General features: G+C 41.1%; 2 protein-coding genes across 2 annotated transcripts; both read left to right on the plus strand.

Annotated features, from left to right (window-relative positions):
- Positions 1 to 967: 967 nt before the first annotated feature.
- rgmb (repulsive guidance molecule BMP co-receptor b) lies at positions 968 to 15,450 on the plus strand. The gene is made up of 3 exons (XM_058071118.1): positions 968 to 1,443; positions 6,262 to 6,791; positions 12,075 to 15,450. The coding sequence occupies exons 1-3, from the start codon at positions 1,326 to 1,328 to the stop codon at positions 12,798 to 12,800; spliced, it is 1,374 nt and encodes a 457-aa protein (XP_057927101.1). The 5' UTR covers positions 968 to 1,325; the 3' UTR covers positions 12,801 to 15,450.
- Positions 15,451 to 16,608: 1,158 nt separating this feature from the next.
- Positions 16,609 to 25,106, plus strand: erap2 (endoplasmic reticulum aminopeptidase 2). Its single transcript, XM_058071117.1, has 21 exons — positions 16,609 to 16,766; positions 18,559 to 18,914; positions 19,003 to 19,189; positions 19,261 to 19,430; positions 19,492 to 19,630; positions 19,690 to 19,824; positions 19,898 to 20,018; positions 20,091 to 20,245; positions 20,894 to 21,007; positions 21,093 to 21,224; positions 21,712 to 21,843; positions 21,920 to 21,988; positions 22,055 to 22,230; positions 22,304 to 22,383; positions 22,508 to 22,691; positions 23,416 to 23,572; positions 23,663 to 23,847; positions 23,929 to 24,090; positions 24,346 to 24,486; positions 24,578 to 24,659; positions 24,801 to 25,106. Exons 2-21 carry the CDS (start codon positions 18,745 to 18,747, stop codon positions 24,963 to 24,965), a joined length of 2,856 nt encoding a protein of 951 aa, XP_057927100.1. The 5' UTR covers positions 16,609 to 16,766; positions 18,559 to 18,744; the 3' UTR covers positions 24,966 to 25,106.
- The last annotated feature ends 105 nt before the right edge of the window (positions 25,107 to 25,211 follow it).

A 25,211-nucleotide genomic window follows, 5' to 3' on the forward strand; every position in this document is an offset into this window, starting at 1 on the left:
CGCCGTGCCGCCTTGGCAGAGTAACTGCCTTTTTTTTTTTTAAAGGGGACCTATCATGCTTGTTTTTTTTTTACCTTTTGTATAGAGCAGCTACACACAATAACCCCCACAGAAAACTTTTTAGATTTTCTAGAATCTGTACTTATTCCAGCTATACTTCCTTTGATTTGTGGTTCCTGCCAAAAACGGTCTGTTTTAATTTATTCCACCCGTGGCCGCCTCTGGGCATGCCCACTCCGCTGTCATTGGTCACATGGCCAAAGTGCTAAGGACCATATAAGGAAGTCCGCCCCTCTGTGACATCACAAAGGGGCAGTTTTACCACGCCTTTTGAAACTCAGCATTTTGAGCCATCCCAAACTACTTACAGGGCTCACTTCCAAATGCCCAAACCTCATGCAAATTTCCCCACTGAGGGACGAATAAACGCATATCTTATTACCTCACTGTAAATCAGAGTATGTTTAATTTCTGTTCAGATGCCTGACACTTAATGTGAGTGTGAATGGTTGTTTGTCTATATGTGCCCTGTGATTGGCTGGCGACCAGTCCAGGGTGTACTCCCCGTCTCGCCCGAAGACAGCTGGGATAGGCTCCAGCACCCCCACGACCCTCGTGAGGAAAAGCGGTAGAAAATGAATGAATGAATGAATGAATGCCTGACACTTGAAAATGTAGTTCCCATGAAACAATTTAAAAAATATTTTAAAAAGGTGTTTACATTTGGTAGTGAATATTTCCAGTAGAAAATTAAATGCATTTCTTTTCATTTCTTCTTTTCTTTTTTTCAAAAATGGACCATAAATGTTTATAAAGGTCAAACATCTCTGTGTGTGTGCGCGTGTGTAGTCATTGTGGGCGTGTTTTTGCTAGCAGGGCTTACTTGAATCTCTATTGATTTGTTGGAGGAGGAGGAGGAGAAAGTGAAAGGGGAGGAGTGGAAGAGAAATCACGCTTGGCTCGGAGAGAGGGGCAAAAGAGATTAGCGTGTTTGGGTCTACAAAGTAGCATAGATCGTGGAAAGCTGAGAGAGAGAGAGAGAGAGAGGGGGGGGTTCTAGTGGTAGAGGTTATGCATTGAAATCACGTGTGGGAGTGCAAGTGTGGACAAGGAAAATGTGAAAGTGTAGCGGAAGTGTACTTTCTCCTCTTTGGCTTCCCCTATGCACCCCCGCCCAACATTCCGTGGAGTGGTTTAATGCTCCTTCTCACCCTTGGAGGAAAACAAGGAGGAAGACGGAAAAGTAGTTCAAAGGCGTGGATACCACTCGTCCTCGCCTTTTGGACCTTTGTCCTCTCCCCCTTCCTGGCCCTGCATGGACGGGGATGGGGAGAGACGGATGCTGTTGCAGCGGGGCTGAGCGCCTCGCCTCCCTGTCTCTGGCGCGCCGCTTCCGGCCACTGCTGCTGCTGATCATCGCTCTGACCTCCGCCGGTCGCATAGGTAAGCAAACCAGTTTAACTTATCACCATTAATATGTCACACCCCATAACCCACTCACATGTTCATGGAGAGTTTAAAGTGAGTAGTTTTTTTGGTTTTACTGTATTTCATTATTTGTGCCGAGCCGACGCCTGGCTGACATTGGCTCTGTGTGCAGCGGCAGTGCAGCAGTCCGAGCACGGATCGAGTTTCTCCTCCTCTCCTCCTCTCCTTCTCTCCTTCTCCTGTCTGCTCCTTAATGGCAAGCATGTACCATGGCTCTCCACATATTTTTATACAGCCAATTACAGCTGGTATCAATACTAATAAAATGCACATATGCACCTCCCTTCATAGTGGAAGTAAATCTTTGTTTTACTGTAGTACAAAGCAGCTCTACGGCTTTTAGCGATATAATTAAGTGACCTGGATCTATAAATAATACAAGTTAATGCCAGTTTATTGTGTTGAAAAGCATATCGAACACTTTTACTATTACAATACTAATAAATAACGTACTGTATGTATGCTTTCTTTATTGTCTTGCTTTGGTCAAGGCAAAAGCAATACATGGCATAAACATCTTTGGTAAGTGAATATTCATAACAGAAGTGAAAGAAACATTTATATATTGTTACTGCATACACAAAATGCTATAACTAATAACTAATGTCTGCAGCTTAATTTCATAGATTAATGATAAACTGATAAAGCTGAGTTTATAGTGTTGAAAATAGATGTACTGTTACATTTATCAACACTAGCAAATAGCAAATTGAGGTTTTGATCAACAATGTATCATTTCAAATTTTATGATCCGTGTTAACGACACATTTCCTTTGTAGAAGTCGTCCTTTAAAACCAGCACAGGAGAAACACGTCCTTGTCTAAACAAAGACTTGAGTGTGAAGGATGTGTGTGCACCGGAAGCTGAAGGTTAATAAGGTGTTTTAAGTGTGTTACCATAAAATACAACATAGCACAGACAACTTTTTTTCTCCTATCGAACTGTTTTAGCACATGATATACATTTACAGTACCACATACTGTATCTGGTTTGTTTCACCCTGTGGAGCAAATGCATGTTTATTTGATTCATGAAGCAGGATGTGTCTTATGCAGCTTCTTGTGGTGTGTTATTGTGTGTGTCCAAGAGGTCGCCTGTTGTGGCGGCTGTCTGTGGAGCAGTTACACCTCCAGTAATTAGTTTAACACAGCCAAGGCGGCGGTGGGACAAAAGCTCCTCTGCACAAAGCTTGGTGGGAAAAAAAGGGACCCACTTTCCATTAAAAAGAACCCTCTAGGCACCCCTACGCCTCACCTGGAAAGAATGTGTATCACTCATTTGCCAAACAGAGCATTGATTTGTATTAACTTGTACCATTCCTTTTCCTTCCTGAGAAGTATTTCACGCGGCCGCTGTGGTCTTAACAGTCGTCAGCACCATGCGTGTGTTTAAACAGGAAGGCAGGAATGTTGGAATCTTGTGTTCACACTCCTGACTGTCTAGTCCACGAGGGTGCATTGCTGTTGTAGGTTCCCGTTAAGTGTTGCAGCTTCTGCTCGGAGGGCTGTTTGTGTGATCTGAGCTCAGTGTAAGAGAGAGAGTGCACAACAAGGTGATCAATAAGCACTTTGGCTGCCAGATCATCCCTGTAGATCCCTCTTAGATCTCTGGAGATCAGAGAAGGTTGGAGGCTGGCAAATCGGGAGACAAAAGAAATATCCAAACCAAGCCTGGGAGATCCAGACTATGGATCTTTTGACCATAGTGTGTTTGTAGAGAAGCCATGTGTGGAATGGAGGGGGTGGACTACAGGCTGAAATTTTGCTGATGGGGGGGGGGATTATTTGAGGTGGGAATGAAATCAACAGCAGAGAGGCTATAGAGCAAAATAGATTTTAGAGCAAACACCAGAGAGAAATATGACTACTGTTTTATGTCTTTTCACCCCAGGGTATGAAGAACCACAGACTGCACATGTGGTGAATAGCCCTCATGCGCTTCTGTGTTCCTTAAGAGAGATTTTTTCCCCATCTAGATGATATTTTCTATTATCCGTTATTATTGAGGTGACTCAAACGGTTTATGATTATGTTTTCATTTTAAGTAATCCAATATAAGTTCAGTTCAGTACAGTATGCAATAAAAAAAGACTAGAAATATTTTGCGTTCTCCATTTTTACCCTTTGTTATTTGGTTACACTTTGTCACCCTAATATTAGTGGCATTTATATATGTTAGTATTAGTTAGTATCGGGCACAAACCCTTTGGGTACTTTTTTTTTTTTACAAACTATAACATTTCTCTACGGTCTTATATGCTATTTCTTTTTTATTGACAAGGTTTTAAAAAAAGACACAAAGTGAACACATAATCCATTCATTACAACTACCAGCAAACAAAGCAAAGTAGATACACTGGGATGCTCTGATACATTTCCCTAGTCGTGTCACATGTTTGCATGGCTACTAGTTGCTAGGCACAATTCATCGGGCTCCATCTCCCACTCTCACATAGACCGTAGTCACATTGGCATACTGGCATGCAATGCTGTTTGAATGGCAACATGGGCCTCATGGTATGTTGATTTATGAAAATTAATCTGGCAAATACATATTAGATCAAATTTTGGATAATCATCTTCAATCTATACTGTTGGAGAAGTTAGAGATATCCTTTTTAGTGTGTGAAAGAGACATCATATTCCTTAATTCCTGTAAAGTTGTTATTCCCACTCATTTGCAAGTGGGAACTCCCAACTTCAAGCCCATGCACTTTTCCTGTTTGGAAAGGTATTGCTTTGAAACACAGCGATACCCAGTGGAAACACAAACAAGATCATGTACTGAACCGTTGTTATTAACCATAGAGCAACTCTGTATTTTCAAAATAGTTTATTCATGCTATTTTTAACTCGGTTCCCATTGGCATTGATTGTATCATTACTTTTTACAGTGCCTTGTCTGTGTTGCTCCTAGTTATTGTTCCTTCTGAAAGGCAGTGAACCCATGTTGATTAGATATGAATCTATTTTATCACTGCCTGCTCGAGGGAAGAGAAATCAGGTTAATGGTGTACTGAACATGTGCCCTCAGTACTTATACTGTCTGTGGGTTGGTGTCAGTGTTTAATAGACAGGGGAGAGATTCTTGAGTAGGGTGTAGTAGTAGCATCATGGAGGGCATCTGTACCTGCACCCTGTTTCCTAAAACTCAGAGAGCACTGCTGCCCCCAAATGGTTGAAGGGACTGCTTCACGCCCCCCAATTCCAATATTCTTATAAAGGAGCGTTTGTGTGCATGTATGTGTGTGTTGCCAAATCTAATATTGTTAAGTTATGGTGTGACATTGAAGGAATTTGCGCATTTCAGCTGAAACCGTTTCTGATTTTACTTGGCCTGATCAGGAGATCATACCACCATCCAGGGTTCAGAAGTGTGTGTTCGTGCAGCTGCCCATACGCTGCAGAGCCCTGGACTAATCTAATAGAAACATGCTTTGACTGATGCATTAGATCTAAATTCTAATCACAGCCTTCCTCTCTCTGATGATCTATGTTACGAATGTTATGTTCCGAAATGAAGCAACAGCAACAACAACGATACAGAATTTGTTGTTTGGGGCGCAATGATATAGCATAATCGACTTGCGTATGTATTTCTGTTTGTGTTTGTGGCACTGTCATTCAAGTGCCACGAAACACAAGATGAAGTCATAGATTCGGGTTGTAATGTGGTGGGTTGAAAGCGCCATCTCCCACACCACATACTGCCACACATAGAAAGGCTTTGTCATGAAGACCCACCAACTTTCCATCTGGCATCCCAAAAATCCATTAAGAGTAATATATATGTATTTAAACATTTAGCAGTGCAGATGCTCGATATTGACCTTCTTACCGATATCCGATATACCGATATCGGATACTATCTCTCTCATGTAATGCACATATTATGCTCTAGTTTGATGCCACTGATATAATAAAATAAAACACTGTTTGTGCAAAATAAGACAAATACCACAATGTGTAGTATGAGTTATAGAAAGTGCCAAAACTCCAAGCGTCTCCAAGTGTTTTTTCCCGAGGTATGATAATAGATTAGATGTATTGAAAAAATGCTTCATGCCATGCGCCGCAAGACAGGTTGGACGTTAGTTTTCTATATGTGCCCTGTGATTGGCTGGCGACCAGTCCAGGGTGCACCCCTCATATCGGTCACACGATATTATCGGACATCCCTATTTAGCACCTGACATGAGACTGTTTTAAATAGTCCTGAAAATAATACATAATATCATAATGTAATTAAATGGAGAATTTACAAATTATTTACAAATATCTACAGAAATAATGTATAAATCTAATATGATGCATACTTATAAAAGCCATATTTGTTCCATACAATGTGGCGAGGATTTGTGGTAGCTTTGTATACTTCCTGATTATAGACGCAGCCTTATCTTCTTCAGTCTTAAGCAGGCCTAACAATTCTTTATCTTTTCTTTCCGCCGCTCTCTGCTCTTTGGTTTATTACACTTGGGCTTTATTACACTCACAGAGCGGCCGGGCTGATTGATCCAAGTGTTCTAACCAGCCGGCGGGCGGCTCTTTTTCTTGTTTTATTGGATTGCAACCGGCTCGTAAGTTTTCGTGTTTAAGATCAAAGTCTACTTCAAACAGTTCTTTTAGTTGTATTCATTGCGGACATAAACTTTCCATTTCTGCTTTAAGCCAATCTGCCAGCGTTGTCAGACTTATGTGATTATCTTTTAGGAAGTTAGTAGCACATGTATGTTTTTCCTGGTGGTGATATTCTTTCTTTCTGTCCTCTAGGTCAGTGTCAGGTGATCACTCCTCAGTGTCGCATTCAAAAGTGCACCACTGACTTTGTCTCCCTGACCTCACACCTCACACCAACCGTGGATGGCTTTCACGTTGAATTTTGCAAAGCTTTGCGTTCGTACTCGGCCTGCACGCAGAGGACAGCCAAGTCCTGCAGGGGCAATCTGGTCTTCCACTCGGCCGTGCTGGGCATCTCAGACCTCATGAGCCAGAGGAACTGCTCTCGAGACGGCCCTACATCCTCAACGCATCCCGAGGTCCACCATGAGCCATGCAACTACTACAGTCGCACACAGCACGCACATACACACGCCCATGCCCACTCACACAGCCACAATCACCCACGGCCGGGATTCCTGTTCTGCGGCCTGTTTGGGGACCCCCACTTAAGGACGTTCAAGGACAGCTTCCAGACCTGCAAGGTGGAGGGGGCGTGGCCTCTCATTGATAATGCCTATCTGTCGGTTCAGGTCACCAATGTTCCAGTGGTCACGGGCTCTAGTGCCACTGCAACCAACAAGGTAAGAGAAAAGTGATTTTCATTCATTATCATAATTCGTCTTTAAACTTCCAAGAGAGTAAAGGAACCTCAGTAGACATCGTTTCCATCAAGCAGTAGAATTTTGTGTAGCTTTGTAAAGTTCCGACTTGCATTCCAACATGTTTCCAATTGGTGGGTGATAATATGGTAGTGTGCTATAGTGTGCCGGAGCCCATCCCAGCTGTCTCTGGGCGGGGTAAACCCTATATGTATATACATATATACAAACAACCATTCACACCACTCTCACATTAATACCTAAGGAAAATTGGAATTGCCAAATACCCACCGGAGTACCCACGCATGCACAGGGAGAACATGCAAACTCCAGCAAACTCGGGTCTCCGAGCTGTGTGCCTCCACGCTAACCACTCCTGCACTGTGCAGCCCTTCAAGGGTTACAACAAAGTGGAATTACTTCTTAGTCATTTTGGAGAAAAAAATTAATATAGAGAGAATGTTGCCCAGGGTGTGTCATGTCTGTTTCAATATTCACATATTATGTTGGATGGTCGTCAAAGCTCACTTCTGGTCATGTGACGGTGACAGTTCGATAACGTCATTTTTTGAAAAACAGCAGTTTGGCTGTTCATAAAAATGACAAACCAGCATTTTCAGATTTTCCCAGACGTTTCTGTGTAGGTGGGATGCTGAAACGATAAAATATTTTGCTGTTTTGCCCTGAAACCTTTTCAGTATAGGCAGTGCATGCAGAAGTAGATAAAGTTGCTGCACACTGACCACTCATGATGCTGTACATCAAGTGCAACTTTAAAAACGGCATCAGCCGCTAATGACACTTTTTTGAGGCATCAGCATTAGAGAACCAGACAGTAATTTGCTTTCGTACACCAGGCCCTTGAAAACAATCTATTTATTCATCTACATGGAATGACCTATGTAAATCTAATGACATAACATTAAAGACAAAACGTTATTAAAATATAGCTATTTTAAGAGCAGTGCGGCAAAGGATGATGGGAATTTACACTACAATTATTTGGCGCACCTCACCCTTAAATACGAAAGCTCAGCTTGTTGAGTCCTTGGATTGTAATCTGGAGGTGCCAAGATCACGTCCAGAGGAACCAAACTACTTAAAATGGTACTGTAAAAAAACAACATTATATCAGATGGAAGTCACTGTAATTTAACCACTACCATCTATCAACTTGTGTATTTAGGAGCGATTGTTGAATGAAGATGACAGTAAACTCACAAGTTTGATTTTGGATTGCAAAGGCAAACCACTACGGCTTTAACAATGGCAGAATGTTGTTGGGACAACCACGCAGAACACAAACTCGAGTCTTGGTGTCAGATAAATAGAAGAGAACAGATAAGTAAATACAGACATTGTATTTAAATACACACTGTGCTCTTAGTAAAAACAAAAAAAAGTTGGTCTGGACCTCTGCATTGTGTTATTTTGATGCTCCTCACTATTTTTTAGCACTAAAAACTGCAATTCTTGGTAGAATCTGAGCTAAATGTTAACTTCAGGTTGGTCTATGTCAGGGGTGTCAAACTCATTTCGCATCGTGGGCCACATACGGCCTAGAGAGATGTCAAGTGGGCCGGACCATTAAAATTATACCATACTCTGCTATAAATAACCAAAATATCATGTCTTTCCTTTGTTTTGGTGTAAAGAAGCACAAGAACATTAGGAAAATATTGAAATTTAATGAACTATCCTTTTACAAAACATTTCATGAAACACCTCATATTTCCTTAGACAAATGTGCAATTTACGTTTATCATTCACAAATATGCATTGCAACTGATTCCACTGATTGTACAAAGGCACAAAACTTTAATTGGTACTGAAAAATATAGTAATGCACTTTAAGATTAAATGAGACTTTTAAAGAAAGGGATTTTTAAACCACTTACACATACGTATATAAAATCTAAATGTAACCCCTGCGTACACCTTACAAACTAAGGAGAGTGATTTTAAATGTGTAATGAAGAAAGTGTTCGCCTATCCTGTAAATCTGTAAACGTCATACATGAAACATACATACACATACAATATATACTGAAAATGTATGGAGTTGTATGAACAGTAGAATTCCATCACACAACTTTTGTTTTGAAGCTGCTGACTAACATTAAAGTGCACATTTTTTAAATCACCACAGTAAGGATTCATCTTCACAGAGCTGTATTCTTTCAATGCAAACAGTATCTAAGGCAGCATTTTAAAGGTGTTGGTCTAGTCTGGACTTGTATTTTTTCCTGAAACTTGGCATCTTTTGGCCTGTACAAGTGCATCAACACCAGGTGCCATGTCCTGACTCGCTGTCACTTTCAGAATGTCATTTAAGTGCTTGTTTGTGAGCCTTGAACGCATTTTTGTTTTATTGATATTCATCACTGAGAAAATTTGTTCACAAAGGTAGGTTGTCCCAAACATGCACAAAATTTTAGCAGCCAGGGCTGTTAATTTGGGGTACCCTGGTAGTAGATACTGATAAAATCTGTCCAGACCTACAGAGGCAAATTTGCCCTTCAAATCTGCATCACACTGCAAATCAATTATCTCCAGCTGAATTTCGACCGGCAGATCAGAAGCCGGTTTGGATAACGACATTTTGGCTAATGAGGGTGTAGCGGAGAGGTAGAGACCAAGGTATTAACAACGTCGTAACAAGCAGCAGATGGCGCATTGATACCGTCTGCTGTTTTCAGTCTGTCTCAGTGATGCGGCTTGTCTTCTACTCTGATGGAAAGAGTGTGCCCCTTAGCGGATAATCCATGAATTGCAGCGAATTAAAAATATTAATTCCATGTCTTTTATGCATTTTTTCCACTTTCAAATTATCCTGCGGGCCTGATCGAACTTCCTTGGGGGCCGGTTCCGGCCCGCGGGCCGTATGTTTGACACCCCTGGTCTATGTCCTTCCTTCCCCTACTTTTGTGTGAAGGTATCTTTCTGTGTCTCGGTTGAGGCAATTTTGAAAAACCTAATGTGGTTAATAGCTCAACACGACCTCTAATAACATAAAATAAAATGTGTGAAAGCACCCCCTGTTTACTATGCTGTGTGTATTTGTGCATCGCCTTGCAATCAGCATGTGTGTGACGTCTGTAGACACTTATCCCTGTACAGCAACAAAGATACAAACTTTGGAGCAACATAATGTGACAGTGTAGTCAATTCACAAGCGTCAGTGATTCAAACACCTACACACCCACACAATACACACAAAGAAAAATAGTATACTTGTGGAGTGGTAGGTTTGACCTTGTGTCAGAGGTGGGGCAAGTTATTAGTCACAATTATTAGGAGCACATACGAGCACACACACTCAAACACACATTAAAAAGCCCTGCGGGCTTAATGGCCTGACAGGGCTCATGCCTCATTGCTGTCATGTGAACAAAGCCACCATTCACCGGAACTATGATGCTAGTGCGCTCGGTAATGCTCACACCACACCCTTGTACACACTGCTGCTTCCACTCACTACTGCAGTCTTGTGTGTGTGTTTTTTTATCTACATGTCTGCGTGTGTGCATGCATGCCTGCGTGTTTGCTTAGCTGTGTCAAATTGCAACTTGTTAAAAACTAATTTTAGTAATTGCTCAAATGTTGCCTCCAGTGTCAATAATGTGTGTAATGGATGGATGGTAATATCGGGGCTGAGAGGGAGCGAGCTTTTAGCATATCTCTAAAATTAAACTTAGTAAAAGTCAAATGAAAAATATGTTTAAAGTAGGGATTTTATGCTGCCGATACTGATAATCCATGAGTGAAATTGACCGATACTAATACCGATCACATACCTGTTTAAATGTACTTGTGAGAGCTACTTTTACAAAATGAAAATGGCCAAGAGCTACTCATTTTTGTAACATTTATTTTTATAGCTTTATAGCTTTATAGCTTTTAAAGCCCATATGCTTGTTTACCAGAACACAAACAAAATAATAACTTATAGCACTCTCACAAAGACTGGAAATCCCACATACGGGGGGAGAGCTGATCCATGGAGGGGACTGGCATTTTAAAGCAAGTATCAGCTGATGTCGATACCGTCCTATTTTGACTGATATCAGCCGATACCAATGTGTGGCCAATTGATCGGAGCACTCCTAGTTTAAAGTGCTGATGACACCAAATTATGTTAATCATGTCAATCATGACTCCTATAGAGCAGCTACACACAATAACTAGCACAGAAAACTTTCTAGACCTTCCAGCATATGTACCTATTTCAGCTATATTTCCTTGGATTTGTGTTTCCCGCCAAAACGGTCTGTTTTAATATATTCCACCCATGGCCCGCCTCCGAGCATGCCCACTCTGCTGTGATTGGTCCCACGGCCAAAGTGCTTCCTAACTACAAAGGAACCCCACTTTCTAATATAGTGGATAGGAGTTATTAATGGAGTCTTTGGAGAGTTAATTGAAAAGTGTTTAGGAGCTACTGACAGCTCATGAGCCCTGACTTACCGTGTATGAACTCGGAGTGGTAACTCTGGAGTGCGTGGACGCACCGCGTTTCCTTTCCTGGTGAGAGCACGCTGCTTCTGGCTCCAGCAACAGTTTGGCGGCTATTTCACGTTCATGTTCACATAAATAAGTCATAAGTCCCGTGTGAATTGCCGTTGACAGAGGAAAATATTTTTCTCTTGCTGGGAAATACCAAATACAATAACTTCTGCCTGAGCTTGTTTTGTAAATAGAGTTTCGGGGAAGGCAGAGAGTTTATTTAGCTTACATATAAGAAAATCAGCTCCTTTGTGACATCACAAAGAGGCAGTTTTACCACGCCTTCTGAAACGGAGCGTTTTGAGCCATCACAAACTTCTTTAATGGCTCACTTCCAAATGCGCAAACCTCATTACCAGAAACCTTGGCATCATTTAACATGAGAGTACAAGATTAGAATTACATTTATAGGTCAGAAAAGTGGAAAAAGTACAATAGGTCCCCTTTAAGTTGTATATGTTTGTTAATGGGCAGTGTTGAACCACAAAACAGCAGAATGTATTAATATATTTTAGAAAACTGTGAAAGAATGAAAATTCGAGCCGCCAAGAGTAAAGGGACGACTGTACTTGTAGGAAGTAATAGAATTGTCCAAAATGTCATGTTAAGATGAATGGTTAAGCTTGAAGGCGAACTAAGGGATCAACCCATGAATAGAATAAATGGTGTATGTTTTGCGGTGGATGCAGTTCACTGTGTCATCATAAAACTTGTTTATTTCTCACGCATATTTTGATATTGTTTCTATGATACCTATAGATCACAGTTATCTTCAAGCCGTTTGAGGGTTGCACAGAGCAGAGGGTGTACCAGGCCGTAACAGACAACATCCCCGCCGCTTTCGATGACGGCACAGTGAGCAGCGGCGACCCCATCCATATCTCCGCGGGGGCAGACGGCGCCACCGGGAAAGTGAGGGCCCTTTGGATCTCAGAGCGCAGCCCGGGCCATCACGTGGAGCTCCACGCGGGCTACATCGGGGTCACGGTGATCGTCCGACAACTGGGTCGCTATCTGACCCTGGCGGTACGGATCCCAGAGGAGATGGCTCAGGCCTACGATGCCACACAGGACTTGCAGCTGTGTCTGAACGGCTGCCCCAGAGGTGAGCGCATTGACCAGGGCGGCCACCTTCCCCTGTCTCCACCTTCAGTTGGCCTCCAGCTCCTGCATGGGCCCAGATACTCCTCCCAGGTACAGTTATCCTCCCACGGTGGGAGACACGTCTTCACGGTGGAGAGCGCTAAGGATCGTTGTCGGGAGCAGCTGGAGGTGCAGGATATTTACTTTCACTCCTGCGTGTTTGACCTCCTCACCACAGGGGACGCTAACTTTACAGTGGCAGCATACAGTGCCCAGAAGGACATGGAAAGTCTTCACCCCCACAGGGACAGGTGGAGGATCTATCCCAGAGGTTCTGCCACCTCTACCTTGCACCCCCGTTGTCAACTTTTGGTCCTGCTGTGTGCTCTCAGCTTTGTGTAAGAGTCTTTTTGCCTGCAAATAGTATACAGGATCTGCACTAGAGAGAGTTTTTGGTTGAGCACTGATGTTGAATACTGGTTCCTCTTTCAACAGGAAGTCAGACAGTTACTAGGATTCCAATAACAACACTTTCTTCATCTTTGGATCAGATGCCAATGACAATGACTTACGGTGAATGTTGCTGTGTAAATAAAATGGCGATAAATGGGTTTACTACCAGATATGTAAATACCTTTGTGTCTTCCTAGCATTAGAGTTTGTTCTATTGTGTCATTTGGTGTGATTTTTCATTAATACCTCAGACAGAGGAGGTTTGTATTGATAGAAGCACTTTATTTTAATTTTTTGTTTCATTTGAATCCACATCAGTGTTTCTTCAAGCTTTTCTGTGACTTAAATTCTCAGTGTTTTTTTGTGAAAATGCATCAATCTCCTTGTAGCTTCTGACTCAGTTCACGTGAGTTGTTATCGTTTGAATGTACTAATGACATTTGTATGGACACGTTTTCTTCTTCAGTCCTGATTTCAACGTGCGTGCACGTGTCAGTGTTGCTGACTGGCCTAGATGTGTTTGTAGTTCTTCTGAGAGTCAATAGAGTTACCACCTCTTTGCCAATAGGCTGCAAGTGTATGGGCACTGTAGTCTAAGGTAATTTTGAGCCAAAGACAGACAAGGGGGGCTTCATAAGAGGGCCATTTTATGTGAAAAAAGGACAAAAGTATCATCAAACCAGCACCTTCCCCCCTCTCCTGTTCTGTTTTTCAATGTGCTACTGTAAACGAACAAAGCTGTATCTTGCCGGGATCATGTGTAAAGTACAGAACACTCAATGAATCTTTGCAAATTACTGAAAGCATTTAACCACAGTGTCCACTGTGCAAAATGTTTGCTTTTTATACCTGATGAAAATGTGTCAACTTTGGACGATGAGCCATTATGTCATATAACTTTCTCTGTAATTATTCCGCTTTATCCGATTTTGTTCATGTGATTGCTCATAACATGTGTGAATGTTTTGTGCAGAGCGGCTGTTCGTTGATGACATACTTAACTTATTTATGAACTGTAGATTCCTGTATAGAAGCTCCATACTCTTGCTGTGTGAAGAATTATTTAAAAGTTGTAAGTTGTGATTGTACTGCCACCCAGTGGTGCTGTGTTGCTTTTTCAGTGTGTTGTTCAAGGCACTTAAAAACGTGGAGGGAAAAAAAAAGTGTGCAAGGGTTTTATTTCAAGAAACAATAAAGTCAAATAGCATACTTTGTGACAGATGTTTGCCTTTCACAGTAATTGTTAAAGCAACAAAGTGAAATAGAAAAGAAACAATGGGATCACGCTATTGTAATAGAATGTCAACTAGCCCATCTGTCTGAGGTCATGTACGCTTCTGATAAGATGTGAGGTTTTGGCTTCAACACCACTTCAACTGTCAAAGTTCACAGCACCCGGGATGCATGCAGACGATTAGCTTTTGTATGCCTCTCCTTTGACAGTGGCTGTGGATAAGTCCCGGACAATATTACAGTTCAACACAAAAAAAAAACAACCATACACACTCACATTCATACCTATGAACAATTTACATTCAATAATCAATAACCATTCAATAATACAGTCAGAAATAGACACCCCTCAACAATCTAATGTACTCCAGCTTTTAAAATCTTAGTTAATGTTTATTTTTAAGGGTATTGCCTCCTTGAAAATACCTTCTTTGTGAGTGTCATATATTGTCTTACCACTTTATAATGACATACACTGTCAGCAGGGAGTTAAAAATAAGAAGCTTTATGAGGAGCAGCCTCAAGATGAAGACCATCACAGTGTTTGTCCATACGGCAGCATCTACAAGGCACCAGAGACAATACACAAAAGAAGAAGAACAATAACAATAGATAAAAAAATTGATTTTAAGTAGGAATGTCTGATATTGTTTTTTTTTATATTGCCGATATCTCAATTTCCCATACCGATATCAGCCGATACCAATACCGATATGTGTAACATGACATGTCTCCTCTGGTGGAATGAACACATGTGTTGTATACAGCATTTTTTAAATATAGGTTTTCATGATTGAAAAAAAAATCCATAGCGGCATTTTTATGATGATATAGTGCCGATAATCGGTACCGGTAATTATGGGACATCCTTAATTTTAAGAGATTTTAAAATTGATCAATTATGCTAAAAATGTAATTTTAACATTGTACCAGCACTATCATCTTGATTGCAGATGTCTCTGCCATCTGGAGTGAGCAACACAAACAATGTATAGATTATTTAGGTGACTGTTAATGAGGATCACTATAGTTTTAGCTTACCTGAGAAAGTTTGGTGTTGCTTCCTGCTCATTCTGGGATGTCTGCTCACAGAACAGCTATATGATGGCCATTTTTCGGTGGCCACTGTGATGATGGCCACGGCACTGTGGTCAAGATGATTGCTGTTAGCAGCAAAGCGGACCGGCCCGTTAAACGTGTGGCCTTCTGAGGGGGACTTCCAACTGATCTCCAACCGTCCTCTCCTGAAGTCCCTCACCATGCAGAATAGCAGGGTCCAGCCCAGCTTCTTCCCTGACAGATGAACGGGGGGTGCTACAGATGCCAGCACGTCACAATGCACATCTCCTTTTTCCAAAAGAAGTGGAAAATGTTTCAGAGGAGTTCTCAATAGGTCTCATCCTGGGACCACATTTTCCATTAATCAGTTGAGAGATATTGCAGGTCTTTCCTTCCTGCAACTGTCAGACTCCATCCATAATATAAACTACACCAAAAAGTCCTTTTGGAACACATTTGTCAGGAGGAGAAATTAATTATCTTTTTTCTGGCAATTTTTGGAGCAACAGATGACTTTTTCCAGTACAATGGTGTTCAAATTATGTTCACAAGGGTATAGTACCATGGTGTGTTCCAAACACACTTTCTATGCAGACATAGTTGGTAGTATATGTACTCCAGAAATTGGAACATCTGTAGAAATTGGGCTTGATCAACCTGAATTTCTGCAGAACGGCTTTAAATTGTTGACGCATATTGTGGTCCCTGCAACTGAAGAACTTGAATTTCAATAAATAACTGGAAAAATCGGGGTTTTCTAAAACTTTTGACTGGTAGTTTACATATTTTAATTATAAATATATACTTTAAAATACTTGCATAAATGCAAGTTTAAATAAATGCTGTTATTTGGCATAAAAAATCAGTCTTTCAGCTTGTAAACTATTGGCAGATTAATGGAAGCCCCAGAAAGAACTAAATAAATTAATCCAAAGGTGGTGCTGGATATTTCAAACACAGTACATGTTTCTTATTTGTAATTCAATTGCCTGGTGTACAGCAGACATCAGTTGGAAAACAAACAACCCTAAATGATGAATATAAAGGTGATGCTGTGATATAGTGATATAGAGTGTACATCTGTAGCATTTTAAAAGCTTTGATGACATTCCAAGATTAATAACCTTTTAAAAACATTTTGTAAATGTAAAAGTTCATACCTGTCCATATGTAGATGATCATAAGGAGGAAGAGTAGAGCTTTGTGATGTGCTTGCATTGTTCCATCTAATGTGTGGCGATGCACTTTGTCCCCATGTTGCTTGTACAGGTATGTGTTTGCGTGTTATGTGTGATATAGGGATGCTATTTTGTATGCAATGTGCACTGCATTGTGGGGAATTGAATCCTTCCGTGACTTTATACAAACAATGGACCCTCCTCCAGCTGCATACACATCCACTTGTATTGGGGACAAGAGGGATACACCTGGCAACATCTCTTAGATCGGAGGTGAAAAACTGACTGCATCAACACTTATACACGCCTAAACATAACACAATTCCTACTCCCGTGTGCCCCCTTGTGGCACGTTAAGTCACTGCAGTGGGCGGGTAGCTTAAAGAGAAAATGAAAGTGTTTAGTGGCGACACAAAGCTGGACTGATGAAGCTAAAATGATCGAGGTAAAGCTTTCTTCATATTTGCAGCTATTCTTAGAGGTCACCCCATGTTATTCGGAGTATTTAAAGTTGAATGCTGCTTACAGTTTGACGAGCCTGTCATGCAACCTGATTTGAACCACCTCTCTAGTGTTCCTGCAGCTGTTGTCACCTCACACTTTTAGCTGTGGGTTGACAATCATGTGGCTTGTCTTTGTGCCTGCCACACTTTTGTTCTGGTGTGGCAGGCATTAGCCTTAACCTTGTTACGTTATTTACCTTTTGGTTGTTTTCTGCTTCATATTCACTCTTCTTGTTCCCTTGAACATGTCAGTCATGCCCTGGTGTGTCACTTGGGAGGCCTTCCATTGTGTTCTACCTGCTGTGTCTCGTCATCGTCAGTCATAAGATAAGCCGGAGTATATTTAGTTCCCTTCTCGCTATCCAGGCGTCGTCAGATCCTTGCAATTGTCACAGTGCTACCAGAATCATTATTAGGCGAGATTTTTTGCGCTTGTTCCTGACACTTGCTGTCACTACTTTTAAGTGAAACTATTCTTGTGTCCATGTCTCCACCATTGACAGCAGGAAGTGTGGCAGTTGTGGCCAAAACCGTCCTAAATTGACAGATTGTTGTGGTATTTTTACCTAAGACATGTATATGCTTTAATGACATAAAGCTTAAATCATCTGTAGTTATGTTTATATTACCACATTATTATTTGGGCCTCACAAAAACACACAAATTGCCCAAATCCCCCCAAAATGGCCGATGACTTGTGCAGCACAGGTGGCAGCTTGTGTGGTTTTTGGCCCTTGGGCATATTGTAAAAATACCCTCATAATACCCTAAAAAATGTTAACATAAAACACATTTTACAATTACAGTTTTACAGTTATCTTACCAGTCTTACATGTACAACAATTCTACATACATATGAATGATAAATAAATCAGAATCAGAATCAGAATCAGAAAAGGTTTATTGCCATGTATGATCAAACACATACTAGGAATTGTTTTGGTGTAGTAGGTGCATACACATCTATTAAAAAAGAATGAGAATACAAAATATGAAATACAAAATATTTAAATACAAAATATACAGAATAACAGTATAAATATATGTACACAGCCTGTTTTTGTTTGTTATTCCGGAAGTGCAGTCTGATTGTTTTTCTAAAGGGGATAAATGAGCATTTATGGTTACTTTTGTCACCATTAACGATGTAATTGTTCCAAAATGTGACAGCGAGATAAACATCTTTCCTCTTCAACACCACCTTCCTGTTTTGTCATTAGTTAGTTCTTGAATTTAATAGTGTTTCTCTCTATTTTAATCAAAGTGCTGATTCTTGGAACTTTCTTTGACTCCATATTGAGTTAGTGCGGTGAGAAACACTTTTAAATACAAGAAATTACTCATGGCAAAACAGGAAGGTGCTTATCTCGCTGCCATATTGTGGCTTTGGGAAAAGTCATATCAAGAATCACATCTTCAATTAAAGTTTTTTTGATCAAAGTGATGATACTTGGAACTTTCTTTGACTCCATATTGGGTTAGTGCATTGAGAAACACTCTTGAATACAAAAAAATTACTCATGGCAAAACAGGAAGGTGGTGTTGAAGAGGAAGGCGCTGATCTTGGTGCCATATTGGGGCTTTGGGAACATCACATCAAGAATCACGTCTTCAGTGAAAGTAAAAGATCATTAAGTCACGACCCCACACCCAACCATGCTTGTAATTAAGTGTATATTGGTTTATATCTTAGCTGATAAATATACTTATACTTGTTCTTGATTATTTTTTTAGGTTTACTAAGGGGAGAGAAGCAGGACGTTTGAAGCTACTATACATTTTGGCAGCGGACACCTTTACAGGCATCCAAAAAAAGGCGTCGCTCCTCATGTTCAGGATTTGACAGTCTGTTCTTCATTACCAGCCGTTAGCCTGCCGTGCGGGTTGGCATTGTGTTCAGTTAAGGACATTTCATTCATAATGGTCTTGGTGAGGCTGTTAGTGCTGTCTCTTCTCCATGTGTATGTGGTTGGACTGCAGCCCACTCAAATTTCACAGCAGGCATCAAGCCCTCTTCATTCTCATGGAGAACAATCTCCTTTAGGGACAGACAATCTGTCCTTCCCGTGGAGCCGCCTTCGCCTGCCAAGGTAATCTTCATGCTATCTTTGCTGGAAAAGTCATTAAAATGAATTGGCAGGAATGTATTACCAAAGCATGTTGCCTGTTTCTTCCTAGGTACATAATTCCACTTCACTACCATATCTTGGTGCACCCCAACCTCACTAGTCTCCGTTTCACTGGCTCAGTCACCATCCAAATTGACGTCCAGAACAACACAAATTGGGTTGTGTTGCACAGCAAGGATCTGAATATCTCCAAGGCAACCATACTGGATCAGAACCTTGCTCATCTGTCTGAGCAGGTAGTCTCAAACACAAAGTGGTCAGAATGGCAGTCCATTTATTCCGGTGGTAACTTTTTCTTCTGTTCTAGGTCCTACCGTGTCTTCACAACCCTGCCCATGAGCAGATCGGCATTTTTTCTCCCAGGGTGCTCAGCAGCGGTCAGAAATACTTCCTATATATTGAGTTTGGGGCAGAGTTGGTAGAAGGATTCGATGGTTTCTATAAAAGCATCTATAGAACCCGTTCAGGAGAAATGAGGTAAAAAGTATAAGTATTTAGGAGGGTTCAATATGAAATAACATATTATGGTTCTTTTTAGAACCTTAGCCTCCACTCACTTTGAGCCTACGAGCGCCCGGACGGCGTTCCCTTGCTTTGACGAGCCAAACTTCAAAGCCAACTTCTCGGTGCGGATCAGGAGGACATCTGAGTACATTTCTTTGTCCAACATGCCAATCGTAAGTGTCATGTCTGGCCCTCATGTGAGTGTTTAGAAATGCTAACGACGTCGTTTTAGGTCAAGACAGTTAAATTCGATGATGGCTTGCTGGAGGACCAGTATGCTGCCAGTGTAAAGATGAGCACGTACCTCGTAGCGTTTGTTGTCTGTGATTTTAAATCCGTTACTGCAATAACATCTTCTGGGGTGCAGGTATGGCCTCTACAAAATAGTCTTCTCTGAATATATACAGTAGAGGGATTCATTCATTAACTCATTGTCATAGGTGTCCATCTATGCTGATCCCGAGAAATGGTCCCAAACACACTATGCCCTGGAAGTTGCTGTGAAAATGCTTGACTTTTACGAGGAGTATTTCAACATAAATTATCCCCTACCCAAGCATGGTAAATATTTTATTCCTGTAACCAAACAGAAATGACCATACTTTGCCTGACGTGATCTCTTTTCCTATTCAGATCTGATCGCCATCCCAGACTTCCAGGCCGGTGCGATGGAAAACTGGGGCTTGACCACCTACAGAGAGATCAGCCTGCTCTATGATCCTCATGTATCATCTGTTTCTGACAAACTGTGGGTTACCATGGTGATTGGGCATGAGCTCGCCCATCAGGTAGGTGTGGGTTAAGTCCCGTAACCGTTGTTGGGGTAGTGTCAATCTTCTCATGTTTTAGAATGAATTAATTTAAGGTTGGGGCGGCACGGCGGTCTAGTGGTTAGCGCGCAGACAGCTAGGAGACCAGGGTTCAATTCCACCCTCGGCCATCTCTGTGTGGAGTTTGCATGTTCTCCCCGTGCATGCATGGGTTTTCTCCGGGTTCTCCGGTTTCCTCCCACATTCCCAAAACATGCTAGGTTAATTGGCGACTCCAAATTGTCCATAGGTATGAATGTGAGTGTGATTGGTTGTTTGTCTGTATGTGCCCTGTGATTGGCTGGCGACCAGTCCAGGGTGTAGCCCGCCTCTCGCCCATAGACAGATGGGATAGGCTCCAGCATCCCCCGCGACCCTCATGAGGAAAAAGCGGTAGAAAATGAATGGATGAATGAATTTAAGGTTGAACATTGCACTGTAGTATTTTTCTTTCCTGCCTATATAAACAAAACATACCACAGTGAAAGGACCTAAACTATCACTTGGTGGAAACCTTTTAGATTCCTTTAAAAGGTCTTGACTAAAGTTGGGTACCGGTGCCGACGTTAACGGTACTAACCAGACCGACAAACCATCTTCAATCAATCCCCAATCTTTTTGTTGCAGTGGTTTGGTAACTTGGTGACCATGAATTGGTGGAATGATATCTGGCTGAATGAAGGCTTTGCCAGATACATGGAGTACATTGCAGTTGAGGCTACTTACCCTGAACTTCAAGTGGTATGTGCTCATCAGATGATCAGATGAATATCTTATAATAATTACCACTACCAGGCTGAATGTTCTTCTGTCCACATTCTTGCAGGAGGAATATCTACTGCACACATGTTTTGCAGCGTTTGGTTACGATTCGTTGAACTCTTCTCGGCCCATATCCAGTCCAGCAGAGAGCCCTACTCACATTAATGAGATGTTTGACACAGTCTCCTATGACAAAGTATTGATTTCTTTCATTGAGTCTTTCATGAGTCTTGTGCTTTTTCCATAAACCTGCATATTTGTTATGAGAATGCGAGGGGGAATACATATATAGTCGTCCCTCGCCACTTTGTGGTTGGCAGATTGCCCCCTCACTCTATCGCGTTTTTTTTTTTTTTTTTTTTTATTAATAAATTATGACTATTTCGTGGTTGATTACAGCCTATTATTTGGCTTGGAACTGAACTCAATCACGTATGCTGAGGTCAATTTGCAAACATTTTGCTCAATGTTTCAGATGTTTTGTATGAGGGCATATTTTCATAAAATTCTGACATTTTCACTGGATGGACGCTATTATACGCTGTGAATATCAGTATTTGGTATTTCAATTCATTATTTTTTTGTTATTCATACACAATTTCCAAGGGATTTGCATCATTTTCATCACATGACAAACTGATTGTGTTGTTATAAAAGAAAGCTTTTTTTCTCGCTTCTTCCAGGGAGCATGCATCCTGCACATGCTGCGCCACTTTCTATCAGAAGATGTGTTCCAAAGTGGGATTGTGCGATACCTCCGCAAATACAGCTACGGAAATGCACAAAACCAAAATCTATGGGACAGTCTGACCAACGTATGAACACAAGCACACTTTTCGTTTTGTTTTGCATCAGATAACATTTAGGGTCATTCAAGATTTCCTTTTTCAGACATGTTCCGAACAGGATTTTGTCTCAGGGCAGCATTGTTACAGTCGAGAGCAAGCCCATAAAAACTCAGTGAGTTAAACTTGCTGGATGTGCTGACCTCCATCTTCTTAATTGACAAACTTTACTCTCCTCCAGTACCTATTGGCAGGAGAACACTTGGACCTGACAGCCATGATGAACACTTGGACTCTGCAGAAAGGTGTTCCATTGGTTATCATAAAAAGGGTAGGACCGCGTTTGTTGCTCAAACAGGTCCGGTTCCTGAGAACAACTCTACCTTCTGACCCCAACTGGTCCACATTGCAAGAAGGGTGAGGATTCAGTAAAAGCTGCACAACCAGATGATGACTTTTAAGTTGTGTTCACTCTTTTTGTCTTCTCTAGTTACTTGTGGCATATCCCTCTGACATACAAGACTGACACTTCCAGCACCATCCATAAACACTTGATGACAAAACATACAGGTTCGGAGGAAAAGAAAACTTCTTAAGGAATTAGCAAGGAGCATGGCACATATGCATAGCAAGTACCCATCACATTGGAATAACATTTTAAAGAATGTATTGTTTTGGTTGTGTTTGTATTCAGACAGTTTCTACGTAGGAGAGGAGGTCAGCTGGGTGAAGGTCAATGCGGACATGACTGGCTATTATGTGGTTCATTATGAGGATGGTGGATGGGAGGCGCTAACAAAGCTGCTGAGGGAAAACCACACTGCCCTGAGCTACAAAGACAGGACTCATTTGATACACAATGCATTCCAACTGGTCACGTAAGACTATACTATATACTGTACAGCATGGGTCGATCGCATAAATGTCACTTTGTAGATGTCATATGACAAGGGGCGGGCTGCATAACTGACATTCCAGCGGAGTACCAGAGAAAGGGAAAAAAACTATATATTATACATATACTACATATGTATATAGGCTGTACATAGTAAATATTAAAATTTGTTTCAATTAAATTCAAATGAATTTCATTATAATGTTATTATTATAATGACTACGATTGGCTGGCAACTAGTCCAAGATGTACCCCGCCTTTTATCTTAAGTCAGATGGGGTAGGTTCCAGCATTCCCCCGCAACCCTAGTGAGGATAAGCGGCATAGAAGATGATGGATGGATGGATGGATGATGAATTAATGTTTATATGCCACATCTTGCTAAGTAAAATATTTTTGAGATGGTAGTACTTTGTGTAAAAGGTTTTAGAACATTTTGTTGGACTCATCTGGGGGTGTCCAAACTTTTTCCATCACATACTCAAAAATAAAAAAATACAAGGGCAGCTTTGATATTGATAATTCTCTAAAAAGCCTTGAAAAACTATTTCATCTTTGTTTATGTTGTTGTTGTTGTTTTGTGCCACAGTTCAATAAATAACGCTCCTGGCCAGACTTTGGACACCCCTGATCCAAACAGAATTAAAATCTAAGCTTTTTATAATGTCATCTAACCCTTGAAATATTTTTGTATTTGTGTTTTGAAGGGCAGGTTATCTACCGCTCAATAAGGCCTTGGATTTAATCGGGTATCTACAAATGGAAACACACTCAGTACCTCTACTGCAAGGACTAGGCTATCTGGAAGTATATTACCGTATGAGTGAGAAACGGAGGGATGCAGAACTGGTGCGCAAGTTTAAGGTAAGAGGACAAGAACATATAGAGCTTGCTTGAAATGCTTACCAGTTACAAGCAGTGGTAAACTTTGGTTCTCTATGCCCTGTCACGCAGATGCACATTCTCCAGTTTTTCCGTGATGTCATTGACCAGCAGATATGGAGCGATGAGGGCTCTGTGTCAACACGGCGGTTGAGGTCAGAGGTGCTCTCCTTGGCGTGCCATCTGGATGACCCTCCCTGTGTGGAAGGGGCACGCTGGCGTTTTAAAGACTGGCTTCAGTCTAACGGATCTATCAAGTGTGTAACTATCAACCTATTCAACCTACCCCCAAATTTCTACTATGAAACTCACACGTTGTTCAATTGTGTTAACTTTAGACTTCCCACTGATGTGGCTGGCACAGTGTATGCAATTGGTGCCCAGGATGAGTACGGATGGGCGTCACTCTTGCACCTGTACAACACCTCCTTCTCGGCAGCACAGAAAAACCAAATTATGTTTGCTTTGACTTCCAGCCGAGACACAAACAAATTATACAGGTATATGTAATAATTTTTATTATTGTGGTAACATCATACTGAGAGGTTTGGCATATATTTCTGATTTCTTATTTCAGTATGGAGACTAATTTTTGTGAAGCATACCTACCTACATAATACAGAGTTGATGATTGAATTTGCACATGGTTAATGCTGCCACCATGTGGCAAAAATGAAACACTCTAATTGCCTGTTATATGATATGGTACAGAAATACCAATGCCAAAGTGTGTCTTGTTCCCCTTTGCATCACAGATTATTGGACCTGGGTCTGGAAGGTCAGGTGATACGACTGCAGGACCTGTCCACACTCATCTTGTTGGTGGCAAGAAATCCAAAGGGACACCACATTGCATGGGAATTTGTCAAAAAAAACTGGAGCAAACTGGTTGAAAAGTGCGTATGGAGATAAATGATTTGAGTGAAATGTTTGAGTTTTGGTCCCTTGTGTCTCTTGAGTGTCTGTTGTGTTCCTGCTGTTCTTCAGATTGCAGTTGGGCTCATCTTCTATTAGAAACATCCTGGTCCACACCACAGGCCAGTTTACATACCCAGAGGAATACACTGAGGTATGTACACCTTCACTGTCGGTCTTAAGCAATATTACTGTATTATATTCACTAATACGTCAACCTTTCTGGTCTCTGTACTTGATTTGTTTTAATTAAATGTAATAGATGTGTTTAAATGTCCATATGTTTGACTTCTAGGTTAAGTTGTTCTTTGAGTCCATCAAAGAACAGGCATCTCAACTGAGAGCTCCTCAAATTGCACTGGAAAACATGCAGAAAAATATTCGCTGGATGCAGAGGAACTTGGAGACCTTAAAAAAATGGCTTACAGAGAAAAGTGACATGCGGACTGGTGGCGGCTGATTCTTTATTTGACAATGTGTGTTGTGTGTGTAAAAATTACTTTTTCAAATTATATGTGATTTTGTGTGTATGTCTGTGTTGGAGGAACTGACATACATCTTGTCAAAATAATGTCTTAGACAATAAAAGGCTTCATTGGTTTGTTGTTGGATGGATGTGCTGTGCTTAAATACAGGTAAATGTATCAGCTTAAATATCAACACAATTATGACATTTGTTTCTTTTAAGGTTGTGTTACAATTGGTT

Source organism: Doryrhamphus excisus, chromosome 4 (genome assembly GCF_030265055.1).
Source record: "Doryrhamphus excisus isolate RoL2022-K1 chromosome 4, RoL_Dexc_1.0, whole genome shotgun sequence".
Lineage (NCBI taxonomy): Eukaryota > Metazoa > Chordata > Actinopteri > Syngnathiformes > Syngnathidae > Doryrhamphus > Doryrhamphus excisus.

Coding starts and splice junctions, on each gene's coding strand:
- rgmb (XM_058071118.1), top strand. CDS start 1,326: ATGGGGAGAGACGGATGCTGTTGCAGCGGGGCTGAGCGCCTCGCCTCC. Junction 1,444..6,261: donor GACCTCCGCCGGTCGCATAG/GTAAGCAAACCA, acceptor TCTGTCCTCTAG/GTCAGTGTCAGGTGATCACT. Junction 6,792..12,074: donor GTGCCACTGCAACCAACAAG/GTAAGAGAAAAG, acceptor TGATACCTATAG/ATCACAGTTATCTTCAAGCC.
- erap2 (XM_058071117.1), top strand. CDS start 18,745: ATGGTCTTGGTGAGGCTGTTAGTGCTGTCTCTTCTCCATGTGTATGTG. Junction 23,848..23,928: donor CAGTCTAACGGATCTATCAA/GTGTGTAACTAT, acceptor TGTTAACTTTAG/ACTTCCCACTGATGTGGCTG. Junction 24,091..24,345: donor GACACAAACAAATTATACAG/GTATATGTAATA, acceptor TTTGCATCACAG/ATTATTGGACCTGGGTCTGG.